Source organism: Heptranchias perlo, chromosome 37, assembly GCF_035084215.1.
Source record: "Heptranchias perlo isolate sHepPer1 chromosome 37, sHepPer1.hap1, whole genome shotgun sequence".
NCBI lineage: Eukaryota > Metazoa > Chordata > Chondrichthyes > Hexanchiformes > Hexanchidae > Heptranchias > Heptranchias perlo.
The window spans coordinates 17019654-17045299 of record NC_090361.1 but is presented as its reverse complement, the minus strand read 5'-3'; the positions used below and the strand labels follow the sequence as shown (position 1 = coordinate 17045299).

At 46.7% G+C, this 25646-nt stretch overlaps 1 protein-coding gene across 1 annotated transcript in view; it reads right to left on the bottom strand.

Moving 5' to 3' along the window:
* The window catches only part of LOC137304253 (patatin-like phospholipase domain-containing protein 6), a 150344-nt gene that overhangs the window by 120243 nt on the left and 4455 nt on the right, over window positions 1–25646 (bottom strand). The window contains exons 2-9 of the mRNA XM_067972806.1: window positions 20325–20411; window positions 20037–20143; window positions 18070–18243; window positions 16103–16180; window positions 15106–15311; window positions 8212–8343; window positions 5516–5639; window positions 4428–4541 (exon numbers count right to left, since the gene is read on the bottom strand). Coding sequence (XP_067828907.1) covers window positions 4428–4541; window positions 5516–5639; window positions 8212–8343; window positions 15106–15311; window positions 16103–16180; window positions 18070–18243; window positions 20037–20143; window positions 20325–20411 — 1022 coding nt within the window. The remainder of the gene's footprint in view (window positions 1–4427; window positions 4542–5515; window positions 5640–8211; window positions 8344–15105; window positions 15312–16102; window positions 16181–18069; window positions 18244–20036; window positions 20144–20324; window positions 20412–25646) is intronic.

The window sequence follows — 25646 nt, the reverse complement described above, 5'->3', positions numbered from 1 at the left end:
ACCTGGACACCCAAATCTCTCTGCTCCTCTAGTTTCTAGTCTGTCGCCATTTCCGATTAGTCTTTCTTGGATCCAGGTGGATGATCTCACGCTTCCCCACGTTGAATTCCACAGTTTTGTCCACTCACTTAATCTGTCTATGCCCCTTTGTAACTCATTGCCCCCATCTACAAAACTTACTGTTCCTAACTTAGTATCATCAGCAAACTTTATTCTATTCCTTCATCCAAGTCACTGATAAATATTGTGAAAAATTGAGGCCCCAGTTCAGACCCCTGGGGAATACCACTTGTCACATTCTGGCAGAGTACATTCCCTTTTATCCCCACTCTGTCTCCTATCTCCCAACCAATTTTCAACCCATGTCCTAAGGTCACCTCCAATTTCACGCGCTCTTATTTTTGCTAATAATCTCTCTTGCTGAACTTTATCAAATGCCTTCTGGGAGTCCATACAGACAACACCCATAGACACTCCCCTGTCCACCTTGTTAGTGACCTCCACAAAAAATTCAACTAGGTTAATCAGACATGACTTACCTTTAACGAATCCATGCTGACTCTCTAGGTTAAAAGCCCTACAGAAATTGATGAAAGCAATGTAATGGTTTCCCATGAATCATACATGACATTCCCTGAGCTGCCCACAATTGAGCAAAATTCAGCTTGTTCCTTTCTAATTGATCCACGGGTCTTCAAAATATCCAATACAAGTGCCAAAGTATCATTTTGACAGTCACTAACATCAGTGAAACTCCCTGATAGCTTCTGTTCTCACTTCTTGGAAGGAACAGGAGATGGGGTAGTTCTGGATATAGTTTTAGGGAATTAAACTAGGCAGGTGGGAGAGCATTTTGGTGGTAGTGATCGTAATTCAGTCAGATTTAGCAGAGTTATGGAAAAGGACAAAGATAGAACAGGAGTAAAAATTCTAAATTAAAGAAAGGCCAATTTTACTCAGCTGAGAAGTGATTTAGCAAAAGTGGATTGGAAACAGCTACTTGAAGGTAAATCAGTGTCAGAGCAGTGGGAGGCATTCAAGGGGGAGATTCAAGGGGTTGAGAGTAAACATGTTCCCACAAAGAAGGTGGGACTGCCAAATCTAGAGCCCCCTGGATGACAAGGAGCATACAGGGTGAGATAAGGCAAAAAAAGGAAGCTTATGTCAGATACCGAGAGCTCAGCACTGCAGAAAGCCTAGGAGTGCAGAAAGTGCAGGGGTGAAATTAAAAAGGAAATTAGGAAAGCAAAGAGAGGGCATGAGAAAATACTGGCAAGTAAAATTAAGGAAAACCCAAAGATTCTTTATAAATAGATTAGGAGCAAGAGGATAACTAAGGAAACTATGTGTGGAGGTGGAAGATGTGGGTATGATTCTTAATGAATACTTCGCATCTGTCGTCACAAAAGAGGGGGACGATGCAGACATTGTGGTTAAGGAGGAGGAGTATGAAATATTGGATGGAATAAACAGTGAGGGGGGGAAGTATTAAGGAGATTAGCATCTTTGAAAGTAGATGGGTGAAGTGAGAGTGACTGCCCTTGACATCAAGGCAGCATTTGACCGAATGTGGCAACAAGGAGCGCTAGTCAAATTGAAGTCAATGGGAACCAAGGGGAAAACTCTCCAGTGGCTGGCACAAAGGAAGATGGTAGTGGTTGTTGGAGGCCAATCATCTCAGCCCCAGGACATTGCTGCAGGAGTTCCTCAGGGCAGTGTCCTAGGCCCAACCACCTTCAGCTGCTTCATCACTGACCTTCCCTCCATCATAAGGTCAGAAATGGGGATGTTCGCTGATGATTGCACAGCGTTCAGTTCCATTCACAACCCCTCAAATAATGAAGCAGTCCGAGCCCGCATGCAGCAAGACCTGGACAAAATCCAGGCTTGGGCTGATAAGTGGCAAGTAACATTCGCACCAGACAAGTGCCAGGCAATGACCATCTCCAACAAGAGAGTGTCTAACCACCTCCCCTTGACATTCAACGACATTACCATCGACGAATCCTCCACCATCAACATCCTGGGGGTCACCACTGACTAAAAACTTAACTGGACCAACCACATAACTACTGTGGCTACAAAAGCAGGTCAGAGGCTGGGTAGTCTGTGGCAAATGACTCACCTCCTGACTCCCCAAAGCCTTTCCACCATCTACAAGGCACAAATCAGGAGTGTCATGGAATACTCTCCACTTGCCTGAACGAGTGCAGCTCGAACAACACTCAAGAAGCTTAACACTATCCATGCAAAGCAGCCCGCTTGATTGGCACCCCATCCAACACCCTAAACATTCACTCCCTTCACCACCAGCACACCGTGGCTGCAGTGTGTACCATCCACAGGATGCACTGCAGCAACTCGCCAAGGCTTCTTCGACAGCACCTCCCAAACCCGCGACCTCTACCACCTAGAAGGACAAGGGCAGCAGGCACATGGGAACAACACCACCTGCACGTTCCCCTCCAAGTCACACACCATCCCAACTTGAAAATATATCGCCGTTCCTTCATCGTCGCTGGGTCAAAATCCTGGAACTCCCTTCCTAACAGCACTGTGGGAGAACCTTCACCACACGGATTGCAGCGGTTCACCACCACCTTCTCAAGGGCAATTAGGGATGGGCAATAAATGATGGCCTTGCCAGCGATGTCCACATCCCATGAACGAATAAAAAAAAAGATAAATCGCCAGGCCTGGATGAAATGTATCCCAGGCTGTTAAGACAAGCAAGCGAGCAAATAGCAGAGGCTCTGACCATCATTTTCCAATCCTCCCTAGCTATAGGTGTGGTGCTGGAGGATTGGAGGACTGCTAATGTTGTACCATTGTTTAAAAAGGGAGAAAAAGATAGACTGAGTAATTATAGGCCGGTCAGTCTAACCTCCGTGGTGGTCAAATTATTGGAATCAATTCTGAGGGACAGCATAAATAGTCATTTAGAAAGGCACGGGTTAATCAAGGACAGTCAGCATGGATTTGTTGAGGGAAGGTCGTGTCTGACTAACCTGATCAAATGAGGGTAACACGTTTGATGTAGTATTCATGGATTTTAGCAAGGCTTTTGACAAGGTCCCACATGGCAGACTAGTCAAAAAAGTAAAAGCCCATGGGATCAAAGGGAAAGCAGCTATTTGGATCCAAAACTGGCTCAGTGGCAGAAAGCAAAGGGTAACGGCTGACAGGTGTTTTTGCAACTGGAAGGCTGTTTCCAGTGGGGTCCTGCAAGGCTCAGCAAAAGCCCTTGCTTTTTGTGGTATATATTAATGATTTGGACTTGAATGTGGGGGGCTTGATCAATAAGTTTGCAGATGATACAAAAATTGGCCGTGTGGTTGATAGTGAGGAGGAAAGCTGTAGACTACAGGAAGATATCAATGGACTGGTCAGGTGGGCAGAAAAGTGGCAAATGGAATTCAATCCAGAGATGTGTGAGGTAATGCATTTGGGGAGGACAAATAAGGCAAGGGAGTACACAATAAATGGGAGGATACTGAGAGGTGTAGAGGAACAAAGGGACCTTGGAGTGCATGTCCACAGATCCCTGAAGGTAGCAGGACAGGTAGATAAGATGGTTAAAAAGACATACAAGATACTTTCCTTTATTAGCCAAGGCACAGAATATAAGAGCAGGGAGGTTATGTTAGAACTGTATAAAACATTGGTTAGGCCACAGCTTTACAGGAATGATGTGTATGAACTAGAGGGGGTACAGAGGAGATTTACGAGGATGTTGCCAGGACTGGAGAATTTTAGCTATGAGAAACGATTGGATAGGCTGGGGTTTTTTCTTTGGAACAAAGGAGGCTGAGGGGAGGTTTAATTGAGGTATATAAAATTAGGAGGGGACCAGATAGAGTGGATAGGGAGGACCTATTTCCCTTAGCAGAGGGATCAGTGACCAGGAGGCATAGATTTAAAGTGATTGGTAGAAGGATCAGGCAGGAGCTGAGGGGAAATTTTTTCACCCAGAGGGTGTTGGAGATCTGGAACTCACTGCCTGAAAGGGTGGTAGAGGCAGGAACCCTCAACTCATTTAAAAAGTACTTGGATGTGCATTTGAAGTGCCATAACCAAGTGCTGGAAAGGGGGATTAAGCTGAATAGCCCTTTTATGGCCGGCACGGATATGATGGGCCAAATGGCCTTCTTCTGTGCCATAACATTCTATGATTCTGTGAATCACAAGCAGGAACCTGCATTCAATTCCTCCACGGTGGAACTACTGAGGCACCCAACCTCTGTGCAGATGTTCTGCACCATTGCATCACTCGTAACTAAATTACTCTGCTTTTCAATGAGCTTCACACAGAGTTGAGACAAAAGGGCATTTGGAATTCTCCGACAGGGATCGAGATAGTCAGCAGCTTGATGGTCGCTGGAGTAACATAAGCTGCAAAGAAAGCCAGTCTGGATTTCGCCACCCACCTGAGGATACCGTCTCTTGATGTTGTTCAGCGTTCCCTCAGGTAACTTGGCCAACTCAGAGTCACGGACAGCGTGCATTGTGGTGGCTCGGGGCTGGTGAGTCAAGGCTTCAACCTGAATTGGGGGAAAAACTTCCCTGTAAAGTGATCTTTAAATTGCGAACATTTGAGCAATGGTGGGCAGGAAAAGACCCACTGGTCCATCCAGCCCTTCCCACACAACTGCCATGCCTTGTGGATCACAATACATACACTCCCCACCATACACCATGTGATCTCCTGGGATTTATTCACAGTAGACACATCAAATGTGATTTCCACAATGCAGATACAAGTGGTTAGCCTAAAACAAATGATTTCTTTGCACTGGTCTTCAGAATTTTCACCCGAGTATCACAGGTGAAGTAAAAACATGCACATTTCCATCAGCTAGCCCATCGTTTCTAGGTATTTGCTCCAAATAAACTGTGCAGGCAGGGCCATTCATTTGACTTCCCAAAGGACCGCTACTTCACATCAAATTCAAACCTGATACAGCCTTACTTCTCACATTAATAGTTAGCAGCACACAGAGCTCCAAAATTTCCCAATGAGTTTATATTTGGGAGGTACCTGCTCACCCCCATGGAGCAGGAAGGTGGAGCAGGATTCTCCCTTTTGCAACCTCTAGAATGGGGAGCGTTTTGAGCACACTCGCCGTTGTGGCAGCTGTGGGAGAGGAGTCACGTGTGGAGCCCAGGAGGTGAAAGGGCGGGGAGAAGATGAGAGTCACGATGCAGACTGCCCGTCACCACTTGCACCGCGCACTAGCACAAGCATGAGGCCAGCCCGACCGTCCACTGTTCAGCTAGGGATGAGGAAAAGTGAATGGTAATTTAGTGTGAGTGCCAGATGTAGGAAATCCTAGTGTGCACAGGCACTATAGCAAGAAGTGAGCAGACAGCAGCTAATTGACTGCTGCAGTTATTACTGCTTCCTGATACATTGACTTAGTCCCCCCAGCAAACCAGAATATGCAGGCTAGCTTTTGTTTGACCAGGTTTGGGGGGGGGGGGGGGGGGGGAAGGAGTGGAGAAGAGAATTAATTACCACTCCAATCAGATCCCCACGTCCATATTCTCCTACTAGTTCTTTCTTGCCATTGGCCTTGCGGATCACAGATCGCAGACGCCCGTTTAACACGATGTAGGTGCAGTCCGATCGGTCAGCCTGCCTGCAAAATAAAGCAAAAACAATTAGAGAATCAGCCTCTTGGGTGGCTTCAAAGGCAGGTCCTCCGTTACAACTTATCTCCTGTTTGATTTGGAATGAGGGAGAACAGTGATGGTTATCGCTTCATATTCAAAGCGCAAGTTTACACACAGATCTTCCCCGTGTAATGTGATATCTGACCAACTTCTCAAAACAGGCAGAGACATGATGTCTGGTTCGGTTTACAAACATAAACACTGCAAACTACTACTCCTTGCCAACATTCTTCTGTGATCATCATCTGCAAATGAAATGAATATTTCTTTTAAATCACTAACTGGTCCCACAATGATAGATGACTATCATATAACTTGTGTGTTGCAATCATCTGTGGTGACTGAATTCAGGTTAAGTATTAGCAGCTGATGAGGGTGAAAAAACTGAAGAGCACAGCAACCAGATCAGACCCATGCAGAGATATGGAGCAAATAAACATTATTTATATAAATAAATAATTTGCAAAAGTGGATTTGCAAGTCGCTAAAACGATATTTTACATCAGTGAACTTAGAGAACTTAGAGAACTTAGAGAAAGGGAAAGAGAAATAGACTTAGCTACAGAAAGAATAAGATGGGAGAGGACGGACAGGTTTTTTTTAAATGCAAGGCGTTTACTTTATTTTCTTGTCTGTTTGGTCACATCAGTTTTTTAGTTTTTATGATCCATAAACTTTATCTTTTGAGTCTATGGAATATGCAAACCTACTAGTGGCCTTGTCCTGCACTTCTTGTATAAAAAATTCAACACTATGTAATACCAAGAAGAATCACTATTTTATATCATTTTTAATCCAATTATTAAGTCCCTAGTTTTCTTCAGAAGGTATCTGCCTTGCTAGACGTGTACAAGGGTTGGAGATAGGACTGTAACTCCGACACTCTCATTCTCTGACCTGCCCTTATGCCTAGTTAGGTTGTGTGCCCAGAGCACTGCATTGCTGAAAATGCTTTTTTAAAAATTGTGAAATAAAAAGTTTATGTCTGTATGAATGTAGGGATCCTGTTTGCTTTCTGATTGGTCCAATAGCAACCAATTAGATTGCAAAACCAAGAAGCAAACATGACACTTGCCGAATGCCGATCACGGGGTGAGACACTGCCTCCAATACATAGACTGAAGAAGCTGCTGATCGAGTATGTTAACCTGACCGTGGAGTGGCAATGGGAATGTCAAGCCGTAACCTCCCAGCATCATCGCAGCAAAACCTTAGAAACTGGCAGACCTTGATCTGCATTTGCTGCATGCTCGGTCACTGTAACTCCAGCCAGCAGTCACTGTGCAGCCCCCACACTCGCTATGAGTGAACTATGTCACAGGAGATCAACTAGTTTAAAGTAAACTATACAGATAGACCTAATAGAGGCCTTTAAAATTATGAAAGGGTTTGATAGGGTAGACAGTAGAGATGTTTCCACTTATGCGTATTCCAAAACTAGGGGCCAATAGGAAATTCAGGAGAAACTTCTTTACCCAGAGAATGGATAGAATGTGGCACTCACTACCACAAGGAGTAGTTATGGCGATTAGCATAGATGCATTTAAGGGACAGCTAGGTACATGAGGGTGAAAGGAATACAAGAATATGTTGAAAAGGTTCGATGAAATTGGGTGGAGGAGGCTCTTGTGGAGCATAAACACTGGCACAGGCCAGTTGGACCAAACGGTCTATTTCTGTGCTGTAAATTCTATGGGCAAGATTTTGCAGTAGCAGGACATCTAACGGTGTCTCCTGTTAGTTAGAATTGCCCCTCCACCCTTCAGCTCAAAACGTTTTTGCCCACTAAATTCCTGAAAGTGCGAGCTGATAACGGCACAGCGAGGGAAACAGGGCATCTGGGACCTGAGTGAACAGGGCAAGCAACAGGGTATCTCCTTAATCAATCAGATTGAAAGATGAGAAATAAACAGCCAAAGGACTGAGGAGGGAGTGTAAATTAGAGTGGGTGAATTCAATATCAAATCAGGCACAGAAAGAGAAAGAGAGGGAAAGAAAGATTGGATTAAGAGAGAAAGAAAAAAGACAAAGGAAAAGTAAAAAAAATAATTTTAAATTTGGCATTTTTAAAATCTCCAACAATTAATATCTGAAGGAATGAGACGCCACACTTGTAGTAGCTAATTTTCAGTGCCAGAGAGGTTGATTGGCAGTAATTAAGAATCATCATACCTCTAAAAGGGTAGATCCGCTTGTAACGACAAGACTTAACTTTCTGTGGCGAGTTTAGTTTGTATCTATCGCGCAAATACAGCAACTTCACGTCGTTCAATACATTTCAATGGTGAGGTGCAGTTTTCGTGAAGCTAACAGCAGAGCGGCGCAGCTCGCACAGCAACTTGGATATTGGCGTTTAACCGCGCATTTGCTCCTCGCCTGCAGTTGTTGTACTATTTACATAAATAACAGCGAGCGCCATTAACTATTTTGACAGCAAAGTCTGGCCCTATGTAATTCTATGTAAAAGAATAGCGTCAAATCAAGGCACAGTAGGCCTGCAGGGCGCTCGAGACAGTGCAATGGACAGTCTGGTCTTACCTGTACAGGGCACGGCCTGCTTCCACTGCCATCCAGTCAATCGCAAAGTCCATTTGACGGACAAATGGTGACATTCTGACAGCCACAGTGTGCGCAGCGCTGAGGACAACATTGGGCTGTTCTCGCATTATTCTGCAAAATTAACACAAGATATAAATCAGACACTGCACCACTCTCACCACCAGTACAGCTCAATTACCCAGGTTAGTTACAAACTGCAGTGTGTCTTGTCTCTGGATCGTTATCACACCGATAACAACGTGGTTTCTAAACAGGACTCAAAATTACAAGATGCAGATGTGCAAACAGTGCATTTCACCAAGCTGCAGCATGTTAGAATGTTTGATTGGATGAATTTCTCATTGTGTGGATTCAATGAACTCATGAATGACGTAGGCGATGACAATGTTCCGATGAAGGGTAACAACTTGTATTTAGATAATGCCTTTAATCTAGAAAAATATCCAAAAGCCTTTGCAGAGGAGTAATCAAAGGAAAAATAGACTCCAATTAAAAGGTCACCAAAAGCTTGGTCAAAGAGTGGGTTTTAAGGACATTCTTAAAAGAGGGAGAGGGAGGTGGTGAGGAGGAGGGGTTCAAATAGGGGATCAAAGAGCGTTGGGCCAGGTGGCTAAAGGCAGGGCTGCTAATGGTGGGCTGAAGGGAGGGGGGAATGTACAAGAGATCAGAGTCAGAGGAATGGAGAATTTGGGGAGGGCCAGGTGCAGGCTTGTAAGATTGGAGGTGGTTAAAGATAGAGGGGGACGAGGGCATGAAGAGATTTAAACACAAAGATGAGAATTTTAAATCCGAGGCCCAGGGGGCCTGGAAGGGGTGATGAGTAATCAGGGTACAGTCGAAAGGTCCTTTCTCTTCACAATGCTGACTGACTTGTGGTGTATCTCACCATTTTCTGATTTTATATACTGACAATGTTACGCTCAGTAACAAACTGTAGATTTTAATTTGATGAGTTTTCAAGGATTACATCACAATTGTCAATCTCACATGTGAACATAGTGTATCCAGCACACAGCGAACTTAAAGGACTTAAAACAGGTTATGACATTTCCTCTATGTACCCTTCACCAGGCTGACAGTTAAGTGAGAAATGGGCATTTTAATATGACTCAGTAAAGAGGGCAAGGGGGGAGAAAGAGAGAGAGGACCAACAGATACACCAATCACAGGGAGGGAATTAATAGATAAAATAAGTTACAAACTGCTCAATAGAAAACCTTTGGTGATACAATAGATTATCAACGAGATAATGTAGATATATAAAAAGGATAAAGAATATACAAAGGGCGTGAGGTATCTCCTTTCAAATCGTAATCACTGAAAAGAAATCATCATTTTAGCAACTTTTTCCATTGACTCTATACTACAGTGATAAATTTAGGTAAGGCTGACTTTGGAGTGAGGCAGGAATTGACCACAATAGACTGGGCAGAACGATAAATAGATAAAACTATGGATGAACAGTGGGAGGTGTTCAAAAAAGTAATTGGTAGAATATGGTCACTTTGGTGACAGTGACCATAATTCGGTGAGATTTAAGGTGGTCATGGAAAAGGACAGGGAGGGGCCGGAAATAAAGGTTCTAAATTGGGGGAAGGCCGATTTTAATAGGATAAGGCAGGATCTGGCCAAAATGGACTGGGATCAGCTGCTTGTAGGAAAATCCGCATCGGAGCAATGGGAGTCTTTCAGAAGGGAGATTGAGACCATACAATGGCAACATGTTCCCGTAAAGGTCAAGGGTGGTTCCAAGAACTCCAGGGAACCTTGGATGTCAGGGGATATACGAGAATGGATTAGGAAAAAAAGGAGGGCTTTTGGCAGATACAAAAGGCTAAAGACGGAGGAAGCCCGAGAGGAGTACAAAAAGTGCAGGGGGGTACTTAAAAAAGAAATTAGGAGATCAAGGAGGGGCCATGAAATAACACTGGCGAGCAAAATAAAGGAAAATCCTAAGATGTTTTATAAGTATATTAAGGGTAAGAGGATGACTAGGGAAAAAATAGGGCCCATTAGGGACAAAAACGGCAATCTGTGTGTGGAGCCGGCAGATGTAGGAGGGGTTCTAAATGAATTTTTTGCATCTGTTTTCACTATGGAGAAGGACGATGTAGACATAGAAATACGGCAGGGGGACTGTGATATACTCGAACATATTAACATCGAGCGGGAGGAGGTATTGGCGGTTTTAGCAGGCCTAAAAATGGATAAATCCACAGGCCCGGACGAAATGTATCCCAGGCTACTGTGTGAGGCAAAGGAGGAGATTGCGGGGGCTCTGACACATATATTCAGAACCTCTCTGGCCACAGGGGATGTGCCAGAGGACTGGAGAACCGCTAATGTAATACCATTATTCAAGAAGGGGAGTAGGGAAAAACCGGGGAACTACAGGCCAGTGAGCCTAACATCAGTGGTAGGAAAATTATTGGAAAAAATTCTGAAGGACAAAATTAGTCTCCACTTGGAGAAGCAAGGATTAATCAGGGATAGTCAACATGGCTTTGTCAAGGGAAGATCATGTCTGACTAATTTGATTGAATTTTTTGAGGGGGTGACTAGGCGTGTGGATGAGGGTAACGCAGTGGATGTGGTATACATGGATTTCAGTAAGGCCTTCGATAAAGTCCCCCACAGGAGACTGGTCAAGAAGGTACGAGCCCATGGAATCCAGGGTGCCTTGGCACTTTGGATACAAAACTGGCTTAGTGGCAGAAGGCAGAGGGTGATGGTCGAAGGTTGTTTTTGTGACTGGAAGCCTGTGGCCAGTGGGGTACCACAGGGATCGGTGCTGGGTCCCTTGCTGTTTGTGGTCTACATTAATGACTTGGATATGAATGTAAAAGGTATGATCAGTAAGTTCGCTGATGATACAAAGATTGGTAGGGTGGTAAATAGCGAGGAGGATAGCCTCAGTCTGCAGGACGATATAGATGGGTTGGTCAGATGGGCGGAACAGTGGCAAATGGAATTTAACCCGGAAAAGTGCGAGGTGATGCACTTTGGAGGGACTAACAAGGCAAGGGAATACACAATGAATGGGAGGACCCTAGGCAAGACAGAGGGTCAGAGGGATCTTGGTGTGCAAGTTCACAGATCCCTGAAGGCGGCGGAACAGGTAGATAAGGTGGTAAAGAAGGCATATGGGATACTTGCCTTTATTAGCCGAGGCATAGAATATAAGAGCAAAGAGGTTATGATGGAGCTGTATAAAACACTGGTTAGGCCACAGCTGGAGTACTGTGTGCAGTTCTGGTCGCCACACTACAGGAAGGATGTGATCGCTTTGGAGAGGGTGCAGAGGAGATTCACCAGGATGTTACCAGGGCTGGAGCGCTTCAGCTATGAAGAGAGACTGGGAAGATTGGGTTTGTTTTCCTTGGAGCAGAGGAGGCTGAGGGGGGACATGATTGAGGTGTACAAAATTATGAGGGGCACAGATAGGATGGATACTAAGGAGCTTTTTCCCTTCGTTGAGGGTTCTATAACAAGGGGACATAGATTCAAGGTAAAAGGCGGGAGGTTTAGAGGGGATTTGAGAAAGAACTTTTTCACCCAGAGGGTGGTTGGAGTCTGGAACTCACTGCCTGAAAGGGTTGTGGAGGCAGGAACCCTCACAACATTCAAGAAGCATTTGGATGAGCACTTGAAATGCCATAGCATACAAGGCTACGGACCAAATGCTGGAATATGGGATTAGAGTAGACAGGGCTGATGGCCGGCGCGGACACGATGGGCCGAAGGGCCTCTATCCGTGCTGTATGACTCTATGACTCTATGACAAGACCTAAAGGGCACGAGCTCTACTTGTGTAATTAAACAACCTTGGTCAACAACGGAAGCAAGAGATAGTACAAAATTAAAGGATAGGACTTATACAAATGCAAAGAATAGCAGAGGTCCCGGGGACTGGGAGAGATATAAAGTATAGCAAAGGGATACAAAGAAACTGGTAAGAGCTGCAAAAAGGGAATACAAGGGATATCAAGGACAACACTAAAGGTTTTTACAAATATATTACGAGAAAGAGGGTGGCTAAGAGTAATGCGGGCCCCTTAATGACAGACACAGGGCCTGATGGTTCCCCCCAGGATATTAAAAGATGTAGGTGAGGAAATTATTGATGTGTTTGTCATGATCCTCCAAAACTCTCTCGATTCAGGAATTGTCCCATTGGATTAGAATATCAATCCATTATTTAAGGGTAGGAGAAATAAATCAGGAAATTATAGACCATTAGTCTAACGTCAGTTGTGGGGAAGTTACTGGAACCTGTAATTAGAGACAAAGTGACTAAGCATTTGGACAAATATGAGCTGATCAAAGAGAGCCAGCATGGATTTGTAAAGCATAAGTCATGTCTAACAAATCTATTTGAATATTTTGAGGAGGTAACTAACATGGTAGATAAGGGAGTGTCAATGGATGTTATTTATAGACATAATAAAAATGAGATCACATGGAATCGGAGGCAATCTATTGGCTTGGATAGAGAATTGGTCAGGAGGTAGGAGACAGAGAGTAGGGATAATGGGTATGTACTCAAATTGGCAGCATGTGACTAGCGGTGTCCCCCAGGGATCTGTACTGGAGCCACAGCTACTATATTTTTAAATGACTTGGATGAAGGAAGAGAGAGCCGTATTTCTAAGTTTTCTGACGACATTAAGTCAGGTGGCACAGTAAATATTGTAGATGGGAGCAGGAAGTTGCAAAGATACATTGATAGATTAAGTGAGTGGGCAAAACTGTGGCAGATGGAATGTGGGAAAGTGTGAGGTCATCCACTTTGGACCCTAGAAAGATAGATCAGAGTATTTTCTAAATGGCGAGAAGCTAGGAACTATGGATCAGCAGAAAGATTTAGGGCTCCAAGCACAGAAATCACTAGAAGCTAGTGGACAAAAAATAATTTAAAAAGCAAATGGAATGATGGCCTTTATCTCAACGTGACTGGAATGCAAAGGGGTAGAAGTTATGCTACAGTTGTTTAAAGCTCTGGTTAGACTGTATCTGGAGTACTGAGTTCAGTCTGGGCATTGCACCTCAGGAAGGATATATTGGCCTTGGAGGGGGTGCAGCACAGATTCACCAGATACCAGGGCTAAAAGCTTAAATTATGAGGACATGTTGCATAGACAAGGCTTGTGTTCCCTTGAGTATAGAAAATTAAGGGATGATCTAATGGATGTCTTTGAGATGATTAAAGGATTCGATAGGGTAGAGAGAGAAACTATTCCCTCTGGTGGGAAAGTCCAGAACAAGGGGGAATCATTCTATAATTGGAGCTCGGCCGTTCAAGGTGATGTCAGGAAGCACTTCTTCTCACAAAGGGGAGTGGAAATCTGGGACACTCTCCCCATAAAAGCTGTTAAGGCTGGGGGTCAATTGAAAATTTCAAAACTGAGATTGATAGATTTTTGTTAGGCAAGGGTATTAAGGGTTACAGAACCAAGGTGGGTAGATGGAGTTAAGATACATATCAGCAATGATAAAATTGAATGGCAGAACAGGCTTGAGGGGCTGAATGGCCTCCTCCTGTTCCCATAATCAGTGGCTAGCAATCATTGCTACTTGTAGAGTACGCAACAGCGAGGTGAGGGGGCAATTCAACAGAGGCTCCCCACTCACACACTGGTTTAAAGAATCCTCATTAGTTGGTGAGGTATCGGCGCGGAGGAGGGGAGCAAAGACAGTCAGGCGCGGAGGAGGGGAGCAAAGACAGTCAGGCGCGGAGGAGGGGAGCAAAGACAGTCAGGCGCGGAGGAGGGGAGCAAAGACAGTCAGGCGCGGAGGAGGGGAGCAAAGACAGTCAGGCGCGGAGGAGGGGAGCAAAGACAGTCAGGCGCGGAGGAGGGGAGCAAAGACAGTCAGGCGCGGAGGAGGGGAGCAAAGACAGTCAGGCGCGGAGGAGGGGAGCAAAGACAGTCAGGCGCGGAGGAGGGGAGCAAAGACAGTCAGGCGCGGAGGAGGGGAGCAAAGACAGTCAGGCGCGGAGGAGGGGAGCAAAGACAGTCAGGCGCGGAGGAGGGGAGCAAAGACAGTCAGGCGCGGAGGAGGGGAGCAAAGACAGTCAGGCGCGGAGGAGGGGAGCAAAGACAGTCAGGCGCGGAGGAGGGGAGCAAAGACAGTCAGGCGCGGAGGAGGGGAGCAAAGACAGTCAGGCGCGGAGGAGGGGAGCAAAGACAGTCAGGCGCGGAGGAGGGGAGCAAAGACAGTCAGGCGCGGAGGAGGGGAGCAAAGACAGTCAGGCGCGGAGGAGGGGAGCAAAGACAGTCAGGCGCGGAGGAGGGGAGCAAAGACAGTCAGGCGCGGAGGAGGGGAGCAAAGACAGTCAGGCGCGGAGGAGGGGAGCAAAGACAGTCAGGCGCGGAGGAGGGGAGCAAAGACAGTCAGGCGCGGAGGAGGGGAGCAAAGACAGTCAGGCGCGGAGGAGGGGAGCAAAGACAGTCAGGCAGAGTGCGGGGGGGGGGGGGGGGGAGAAAAAGGAGTCAGGGACGCTTCAGACCCATTCCCCTCTGCACACCATTTCCTGCCCGGCTAGTCTGTGTGCGTCCTGTCCCAGCTCTCTGTATATGGTGGGACCCTCGCAGGGAGCTGGGGACCTTTATTAAAACCACCTGACCGTGTGATATTCAGCACAGCCAGCCCCTGGGAAGGTGTGTGCCCGCTATGTAATGTGACCCTGTCCCACCTCGCCCTGGCTGAGCAGCTGAAACCACCCTCTCCCCATCTTCCTACAACTGGAGTGGAACTAACTGTGCAGCAACACGCAGCATTCCTGGAAACCCCGCAGAAAGTTCAGGATTCAAAAACGTGAGAAGTCATGCAAGTGTACGACTAATAAAGTGACAGCGGCCGGGCGATACTGACTCATAGAAGTCGGATTTGGAGATCTTGAGGAAGATGCAGTCGCGGTTTGCTTTGACGGTGAAGATGAGCGGCTCCCCAGTCAGCACAGCGAGCTGGCCCACCATCTCTCCAGGGTGGGTCACAAACAGGCAGACATCGTCCTCCTTATCAATCATACGTTGGTAAACATGCAGGCAGCCGGACAGCACGAAATGCAAACTCACGTCCTGCATTAGAGAGATTACAGCACACACTTCACTGCACTGCCAGGAGAAGCCGAGGCAAAATCATACAGTTCAGCCGGCATCCTACGCAAGATGCATTTTGCAATCAATGCTGTCACAAGAGAACTGAAACTACTGAAATCTCAAACTCCTTCACTTTTTAAAACCTGAACTTGCACAATGTGTCAACTTGCAAAAGTCAGAATTAAAATCCATGCAGTTTAGCAACTAGCTCTGTAAAATAGGTAAATGTATCAGCCGTGGCTCAGTGGGTGGCACTCTCACCTGAGTCAGGTCGTGGGTTCAAGTCCCACTCCAGAGACTTGATCCCATAACCTAGGCTGACACCTCAGTGCAGTACTGAGCGAGTGCTGCACTGTTGGAGGTGCCGTCTTTCGGATGAGACGTTAAACCGAGGCCCCGTCTGCCCTTTCAGGTGGACTAAAAGATCTCACGGCACTATTCAAAGAATAGCAGAGGAGTTCTCCCTGGTGTCCTGGCCAATATTTATCCCTCAACCAACATCACTAAAAAAAAATTATCTGGTCATTATCACATTGCTATTTGTGGGATATTGCTGTGCACAAATTGGCTGCCGCGTTTCCTACATTCCAACAATGGCTACACTTCAAAAGTATTTCACTGGCTGTAAAGTGCTTCAGGAGGTACTAAGGTGGTGAAAGGTGCTATAGAAATGAAATTCTTTCTTTAAAGATGCTCCGTCACCAGTCACTGCCATAAGATTCAGCCACACAGCACTGCGGAACCCCAGTTGGGGGTCTCATTGTACCCACCTGGTCTCCCTGACGGGCTAGCAGGGTCCCAGATTTGGCATGGTGCAATGTTACACGGTTGTTGAGAAGAGATGGATCCTAGAACAAAAAGAGAAGAAATCATTAAAACCAGACATTTACATCAAGGACTGTGTTGTCCAGCTGCCAAGTGATGAAATTTTGGACTAGGGGAGCGACAGCAGAGTGAGAAACAGGGCAGAGGCAGAGCCTGTTCCATAGCTGGAAAGGGATCGGGCTTGGTGGCAGCTCGGAGGCAAGCTATACACACCAAAGCTCTGCACTTCTAGGCTAAGCCTTGAAGCGGCAACTGGGCGGGGAGAAGGAGTCAAGGCTGGAGGTGTGTGGGTGTTTGTGGGAGCCAAGGAAGGACGACTTCAGTCTCGCACGAGGAACTTTTGGTTCATCCAGGGCTTAATGTTGAATGGGCGTTGGGTCAATTGTAGGGTTAATTAAAGAGGCAGCGAGGTAGAGCTGGGTGTCATCAGCATACACGAGAAAACTGACCCTATGCTTGAGGGGTCACATTGCCATGGCAGAGTATGTAAATAATGGCAAGGAGGATAAGGATGGAAGCCTGGGATACATCAGGAACCATTTGAGAAGATGTAATGTGTATAGCATGAGAGTGGAACCAAGAGCGAGCAGTGGCAGGGGGGTGGACTTGTGCATGAGAGACGCTCGAGGATGACAGAGTGATTAATAGAGGGCTGAGGTCGAGGAGGAGGGACAGTCAGCAACAGTCACAGTCAAATGCCATTGACAACTTTGACCTGTTAGTAACTGAGTCACAACTATCCACGGCTTAGAAATTCGATCAAAAAGCTAGACCTCTGTCCCACAGCCTATCTAATCATTTATTCAGCAGCAACTCAGTCCACACGCTGAACCATCTGCACAACACTGATTAGACAGCTGAAGTCTGCTTGCTGCAAAGGAAAACAATAAGTGAGGGTACTTTATAGGAACAGGAGGAGGCCATTCAGCCCCTCGAGCCTGTTCCACCATTCAATTAGATCGTGGCTGATCTGTATCTTAACTCCATCTTACCCGCCTTGGTTCCGTAAGCCTTAAACCCCTTACCTAACAAAAATCAATCAATCTCAGTTTTGAAATTTTCAATTGACCCTCAGCCTCAGCTTTTTTGTGGGGGGGGGGAAAAGAGTTCCAGATTTCCACTCCCCTTTGTGTGAAGAAGTGCTTTCTGACATCACCCCTGAACGGCCTAGCTCTAATTTTAAGGTTATGTCCCCTTATTCTGGGACTCTCCCACCAGAGGAAATAGTTTCTCTCTATCCGCCCTATCAATTACTTTAATCATCTTAAACACCTCAATTAGATCACCCCATAATCTTCGATACTCAAGGGAATACAAGCCTAGTCTATGCAACCTGTGCTCATAATTTAAACCTTTTAGCCCCGGTATCATTCTGGTGAATCTGCACTGCACCCTCTCCAAGGACAATGCATCCTTCCTGAGGTGCGGTGCCCAGAACTGAACTCAGTACTCCAGATGGGGTCTTACCAGAGCTTTATACTGCTGTAGCATAACTTCCAACCCCCTTGAAATAACTTGGACCCAGGGCTTCTCTAAAATCTGAATGAATGGGAACAGCTGGGATCAGACACATGTTTATCTGGAGTTAACAGCACCTCACACCCACTAATTACCTTCGTTGAAAGCTAAAACCACACATATGGTCAAACTTCTCTCAAGGATGTGAAATGCAGAACGACACCACAGAATGAATGATACGCAGGGGTTTCTGTATGAATCTTACATTTGATAAGCTTGGGTGAGCTCCTGGTTCAGTGTCTCTATTCTGAGGTTTACTCCCTACACTTATTGTGAAAATACTTCAAAACATTACATTCTCATTCACATGCACACAAGAAACATGCAAATATCTGGAGAAATACAAACTCCACACGTGAACACTCAGGTCAGTAACAAATTAAAAAGTCTCCACCTCAATCCGCATCAGCTTCAGGAGCTCTTGTTTTGCCTCCTCGAAAATGGTTCCAACATGTTTGACCTGAGCTGCCCCATAGACGTCATCTGCCTCATCCTCAGGATAAAGGTACACACACGATGGCTGCTGCTCTAATGTCACTCTACGCTCCCTGGGCTCCTGTGGTGCGGACTGATACAGACAGGCAGAAATTTATGCAGGGAAGACAGAACCATTATACTTCATTCATGTCCCCTTGCCCCTCTTTCCCTCTGGACCTTCCAGCAAGGCATAACATTCTCTGCAACCTGCTCCCAGCCCTTGGCTAGTGCTGATTGTGAGCCAACCTGAGAGGAGGCATAGAATGGCCTGATCTCCCAATTTTCCTCTCTTCCATCAAGGAGAAGTGTCTGTCACCAAGTGAAGTGACAATACCGGGGCTCGCATGGGTATGGTCAGGCACAAACCTACGCGGTCTCACTCCATACACTTGTGCAGCTGTATCAGCAAGGATCCTTCCAATTTAATAAGTGTGCTTTCATTCTGCTACTTTTTGCAACATCGAATAATTAATTTTAAATGAAAATGGGCAGGCATTTAAAACATGCCATTTCTGTAATGGTTTAAGAGTAGTGCAGAGTCTCCCTGCCGATTCGAGAGAGTTTATCCAATTGACAGGTCAGGACAGCAGCTGGGGCATTACAATCAACCTCAGAATTCTTGGATCAAGGGAGGGGGTAGAAAAGGACAACTGCCAGCCAGGTTTCACTCTTCTGATCACTGTCCAGCGACCTTTGCTGCAAGTACACATGCAGACGTAGGGCAAGGGCTAGGGCAAAGGGGCAAGGGCAAGACTCGGATGTGATGCCTACATGGGGGGAGTTCAGCCTGCCAACTCACTGTCCCAGGCTGTCTCATAAATAATGGCCCCTTGGATGAAGTACCAGAGATCAGCTGTCCATGGAACTGTAACCCAGCTAGAAGTCAATGCATAAAACAATGGGGAAGGAGCAGAGCAAAACTGGCAAAAACAAAACAAAACAAGAGCACAGGCCAAGGATGGGGAGTCTGTTGTAGGGAAAAGTGGACGGTGGGCTACAATTGTTCCTGAATGGTCATTGTGGGAAGTCAGGCAGAATAATCAATGTTCACAATGTGAAGAGTATGGCCCGGCATTTACTCAGCCCATCCCGGTGTGACTCTGGTGAGAGGGCCAGGGACTATCGGGACCCGGATACGCGAGATCCCAGCCTCGAACAGGAGCATCCAGTCAGCCTTGTTTGGGGGCAGAGCTACCGCCCGCTCGAAACAAGGTCACTGATGTGGATGCAGAGGCAGGGACTCCATATGCCGAGAGCTCCTGTTTCCCCAGCCTTAAAGGGATGAAGCACAAGGTCGGAGAGGAGTATGTCCAGTGAGATGAGACGCACAGTATCCGGTAGGGCACACGTGGGCCTCACTAAGTGAGCGGGGAGGCTCCAAACAGGCTGCATAATTATTTTCTCGAAGGGAGGAACCCTTGGACAGCAGTCAGCACCGGAATCTCATTAACAACGTGCCCTCTCACTGACCACACAAACGCTGGCAGGGTCAGAGCTGGAGGTCAGGTTCCCAGCGTAGCTCGCAGGATCGCAGCCCATGCAATGCCAGTGTGCGCTCGTAAAGAAATAAAGCACTGCAGCTCGGGTTCCATATTTTCACACTTTGGCACCATTCAGTACCAATACTGCGATCTTCAGCATTGTTTGTTAATTACACAGCAAAGGCTCACATTCAGTGAATATTCCTCACTGACAATAGTTAATACGAGTTCAGCCAATCTGGTAGCCAGTTCTGTGTGTGGCATAGGATAAAGGGGCATCATAGTGCAAGCACTCAACAAGCAAAAGATCATAAACCGGATCTACAGCATATATAATTGTAGGTATGATGGTTCACAGGTGTATTATATAATTACATACAAGTCTGAACAGCGTTATACCTACTCTGCTAATGGGCAAGTGATTAAGTGGAATTTCCTCCTGTAATGACACAGAGATTCGCCCCCTTTCATACGCCATGTCGAAGTCTGAACAAAGTCCTCTCTGTATTCCTAAAAGGGCAGCAACACAATATTTTTATATCTTCATCTATTAATGTAGGAGGTTAACCCTGATTTTCACTGCAGTTCATTTGTCACACTATAGCCTCCAGCATCTCTCAGTAAATTCAGCCATTCAGGAGGTTAGTAACCAATATGACCGGGGGTGGGGGGGGATTTAAAACCTTCTCACCTGCAATGTCCACTGGCATGGATATACAGCGGCTGAGCAACGCACCCCGATTAAACTCCAAAGACTGTCCCTTCGGTGTTTCAGTACCTGTAGACAGACAGAGAGTTGATGCAGCATAAATAATTATATCTATAGGGTCAACATTGCACACTGGCTGTCACAGCACAGCACATAGTCGCCATGTGCTTTTGTGGGGAGGGGAAATTATTGAACATTTTTTGCTGAGTCACAATAGCAAAGAAAAGGAATAAAGTACAATGTGAAAAAAAATCCTGCTTATAGTTAACAAAAAGAGGGCTGATTCATACACAAATCGCGAACATGACTAGACCATGCTAACTCCAAGCTCAGAGTCCACACTGACTCTATAACTGTGCTGTCATAGAAACATAGAAAATAGGAGCAAGAGTAGGCCATTCGGCCCTTCGGGCCTGCTCCGTCATTCAAAATGATCATGGCTGATCGTCTAACTCAGTACCCTGTTCCCGCTTTTTCCCCATATCCCTTGATCCCTTTAGCATTAACATATCTATCTCCTTCTTGAATACATCTAATGCCTGGGCCTCCACTGCCTTCTGTGGTGGAGAATTCCATAGGTTCACCACCCTCTGAGTGAAGAAATTTCTCATCTCAGTTCTAAATGGCATACCCCGTATCCTGAGACTGTGACCCCTGGTTCTGGATCCCCAGCCATCGGGAACATCCTCCCTGCATCTAGTCTGTCTAGTCCTGTTAGAATTTTGTATGTTTCGATGAGATCACTTCTCATTCTTCTAAACTCTAGTGAATATAGGCCTAGTCGACCCAATCTCTCCTCATAAGTCAGTCTTGCCATCCCAGGAATCAGTCTGGTAAACCTTCGTTGCACTCGCTCCATGGAAAGGACATCCTTCCTCAGATAAGGAGACTAAAACTGCACACAATACTCCAGATGTGGTCTCACCAAAGCCCTGTATAACTGCAGTAAGACATCCCTGCTCCTGTACTCAAATCCTCTTGCTATGAAGGCCAACATACCATTCGCCTTCCTAACTACTTGCTGCACCTGAATGCTCACTTTCAGCGACTGGTGTACAAGGACACCCAGGTCTCGTTGCACCTCCCCTTTTCCCAATCTATCACCATTCAGATAATAATCTGCCTTTCTGTTTTTACAACCAAAGTTATACTGCATCTGCCATGTTCTTGCCCACTCACCCAACTTGTCTAAATCACATTGGAGCCTCTTTGCATCCTCCTCACAGCTCACATTCCACCCCAGCTTTGTGTCGTCTGCAAACTTGGAAATGTTACATTTAGTTCCCTCATCCAAATCATTGATATATATTGTGAATAGCTGGGGCCCAAGCACTGATCCCTGCGGTACCCCACTAATCACTGCCTGTCACCCGGAAAAAGACCCGTTTATTCCTACTCTCTGTTTCCTGTCTGTCAACCAATTCTCAATCCATGCCAGTATATTCCCCCCAATCCCATGTGCTTTAATTTTGCACACTAACCTCTTGTGTGGGACCTTATCAAAAGCCTTCTGAAAATCCAAGTACACCACATACACTGGTTCTCCCCTATCTATTCTACTAGTTACATCTCAAAGAAGTCCAGCAGATTTGTTAAGCATGATTTCCCTTTCATAAACCCATGCTGACTTTGTCCAATCCCGCTAATGCCCTCCAAGTGTTCGGTTATCACATCTTTTATAATAGACTAGCATTTTCCCCACTACTGATGTTAGGTTAACTGGTCTGTAATTCCCTGTTTTTTCTCTCCCTCCTTTTTTAAATAGTGGGGTCAGGGTGAAGAGGTTTCACCCAGGTGTGAACAGGTGGGGGGAAAAAAAAATCAAAATCATAGAAAGGTTACAGCACAGAAGGAGGCCATTCGGCCCATCGGGTCCACGCCAGCTCTATGCAAGAGCAATTCAGTTAGTCCCACTCCCCCGCCCTATCTATGTCCTCTGGTCCTTGACCCTTCCGCCAATGGGAACAGTTTCTCTCTATCTACTCTGTCTAGAACCTTCATGATTTTGAATACCTCGATCAAATCTCCTCACAACCGTCTCCATTCCAAGGAGAACAACCCCAGCTTCTCCAGTCTATCCACGTAACTAAAGTCCCTCATCCCTGGAATCATTCCAGTAAATCTCTTCTGCACCCTTTCTAAGGCCTTCACGTCTTTCCTGAAGTGCGGTGCCCAGAACTGGACATCATATTGCAGTTGTGGCCGAACCAGTGTTTTATAAAGATTCATCATGACTTCCTTACTTTTGTACTCTATGCCTCTATTTATAAAGCCCAGTATCTGTATGCTTTTTTAAACACTTTCTCAACCTGCCCTGCCACCTCCAACAAATTGTGCACATATACTCCTAGATCTCTCTGTTCCTATACCCCTTTTAGAGTTGTACCCTCTAGTTTATATTGCCTCTCCTCGTTCTTCCTACTGAAATGTATCACTTCGCATTTTTCTGCTTTAAATTTCATCTGCCACGTGTCCACCCATGCCACCAGCCTGTCTATATCCTCTTGAAGTCTATCACTATCCTCCTCACTGTTTACTACCCTTCCAAGTTTTGTGTCATCTGCAAATTTTGAAATTGTGCCCTGTACTTTTTCTTTATTATTCGTTCATGGGACGTGGGCGTCGCTGGCAAGGCCGGCATTTATTGCTCATCCCTAATTGCCTAGAGAAGGTGGTGGTGAGCCGCCTTCTTGAACCGCTGTCCGTGTGGTGAAGGTTCTCACAGTGCTGTTAGGAAGGGAGTTCCAAGATTTTGACCCAGCGACGATGAAGGAATGGCGATATATTTCCAAGTCGGGATGGTGTGTGACTTGGAGGGGAACGTGCAGGTGGTATTGTTCCCATGTGCCTGCTGCTCTTCCTTCTAGTTGGTAGAGGTCGCAGGTTTGGGAGTTGCTGAAGAAGAAGCCTTGGCGAGTTGCTGCAGTGCATCCTGTGGTACACACTGCAGCTACTGTGCACCGGTGATGAAGGGAGTGAATATTTAGGGTGGTGGATGGGATGCCAATCAAGCGGGCTGCTTTGTCCTGGATGGTGTCGAGCTTCTTGAGTGTTGCTGGAGCTGCCTTGATGTCAAGGGCAGTCACCAGACAAGTGGAGAGTATTCCATCACACTCCTGACTTGTGCCTTGTAGATGGTGGAAAGGCTTTGGGGAGTCAGGAGGTGAGTCACTCGCCGCAGAATACCCAGCCTCTGACCTGCTCTTGTAGCCACAGTCTGTGTGTGGCTGGTCCAGTTAAGTTTCTGGTCAATGGTGACCCCCAGGATGTTGATGGTGGGGGATTCGGCGATGGTAATGCCGTTGAATGTCAAGGGGAGGTGGTTAGACTCTCTCTTGTTGGAGATGGTCATTGCCTGGCACTTGTCTGGTGCGAATGTTACTTGCCACTTATGAGCCCAAGCCTGGATGTTGTCCAGGTCTTGCTGCATGCGGGCACGGACTGCTTCATTATTTTAGGGGTTGCGAATGGAACTGAACACTGTGCAATCATCAGCGAACATTCCCATTTCTGACCTTATGATGGAGGGAAGGTCATTGATGAAGCAGTTGAAGATGGTTGGGCCTAGGACACTGCCCTCAGGAACTCCTGCAGCAATATCCTGGGGCTGAGATGATTGGCCTCCAACAACCACTACCATCTTCCTTTGTGCTAGGTATGACTCCAGCCACTGGAGGGTTTTCCCTGATTCCCGTTGACTTCAATTTTATTAGGGCTCCTTGTTGCCACACTCGGTCAAATGCTGCCTTGATGTCAAGGGCAGTCACTCTCACCTCACCTCTGGAATTCAGCTCTTTTGTCCATGTTTGGACCAAGGCTGTAATGAGGTCTGGAGCCGAGTGGTCCTGGCGGAACCCAAACTGAGCATCGGTGAGCAGGTTATTGGTGAGTAAGTGCCGCTTGACAGCACTGTTGACGACACCTTCCATCACTTTGCTGATGATTGAGAGTAGACGGATGGGGCAGTAATTGGCCGGATTGGATCTGTGCTGCTTTTTATGGACAGGACATACCTGGGCAATTTTCTACATTGTTGGGTAGATGCCAGTGTTGTAGCTGTACTGGAACAGATTGGCTAGAGGCGCAGCTCGTTCTGGAGCACAAGTCTTCAGCCATGCAGCCGGGATGTTGTCGGGGCCCATAGCCTTTGCTGTATCCAGTGCACTCAGCAGTTTCTTGATATCACGTGGAGTGAATCGAATTGGCTGAAGACTGGCTTCTGTGATATATTCTGTCAATATATATCTAGAAAAGCAGTGGTCCCAGCACCGACCCCCGGCGAACACCACTGTACACCTCCCTCCAATCCGAAAAACAACCGTTCACCAGTACTCTGTTTCCTGTCTCTTAGCCAATTCTATATCCATGTAGCTACTGCCCCTTAATTCCATGGGCCACAATCTTGATAAGCCTACCATGTTGGCACTTTATCAAATGCCTTTTGCAAGTCTATATACACCACATCAACTGCATTGCCCTCATCTACCCTCTGTTACCTCATCAAAAAATTCTATCAGGTTAGTTAAACACATCCCGGGACGATGAAAACTGCTTCTCCCCACTGTAGTGTAAATACATTCTTAACCAGCTCAGGGGCACATATCCATTAGTTCGTCATCCAGAATCCCGAGGAGGAAACGCACAAACTCAGTAGATGAATCCCACAAGCAATCAGGATCGCTGTGACCATTCCAAGCCCGTCTCAACCTCCCACTCGGGTCTTTGCCCCAACATGGCTGATGTGTAGAGAATAAATTCTAGGTAAAATCAACAGAATACAGGTCTGCACACGATATCCCTCCCCCTTCATATCCACACACTGTACACCCCTTCCATATCAACACTGTACTCCCCCTCATCCCTCCCTATCCACACACTACATTCCCCCTCCCACGCCCATACCCACACGTTGTACCACCTCCCCACTGTACTCTGCCTCCCATACCCACACTGTACTCCCCCCACCGCACTCTTCCCCCCCCCCCCCCCGCACTCCCCGCACTGCAACCCCCCCCTTCCCCCCACACTGTACTCCCCCCACCGCCCACACTGTACTCCCCCACCGCCCACACTGTACTCCCCCACCGCACTCTTCCCCCCCCCCCCGCACTCCCCGCACTGCACCCCCCCCTTCCCCCCGCACTGCACCCTCCCTTCCCCCCCTTCCCCCCGCACTGCACTCCCCCCTACCCACATTGTACTCCCCCCCCCCCCCACCCACATTGTACTCCCCCCCCCCCCCTACCCACATTGTACTCCCCCCCCCCCCCTACCCACATTGTACTCCCCCCCCCCCTACCCACA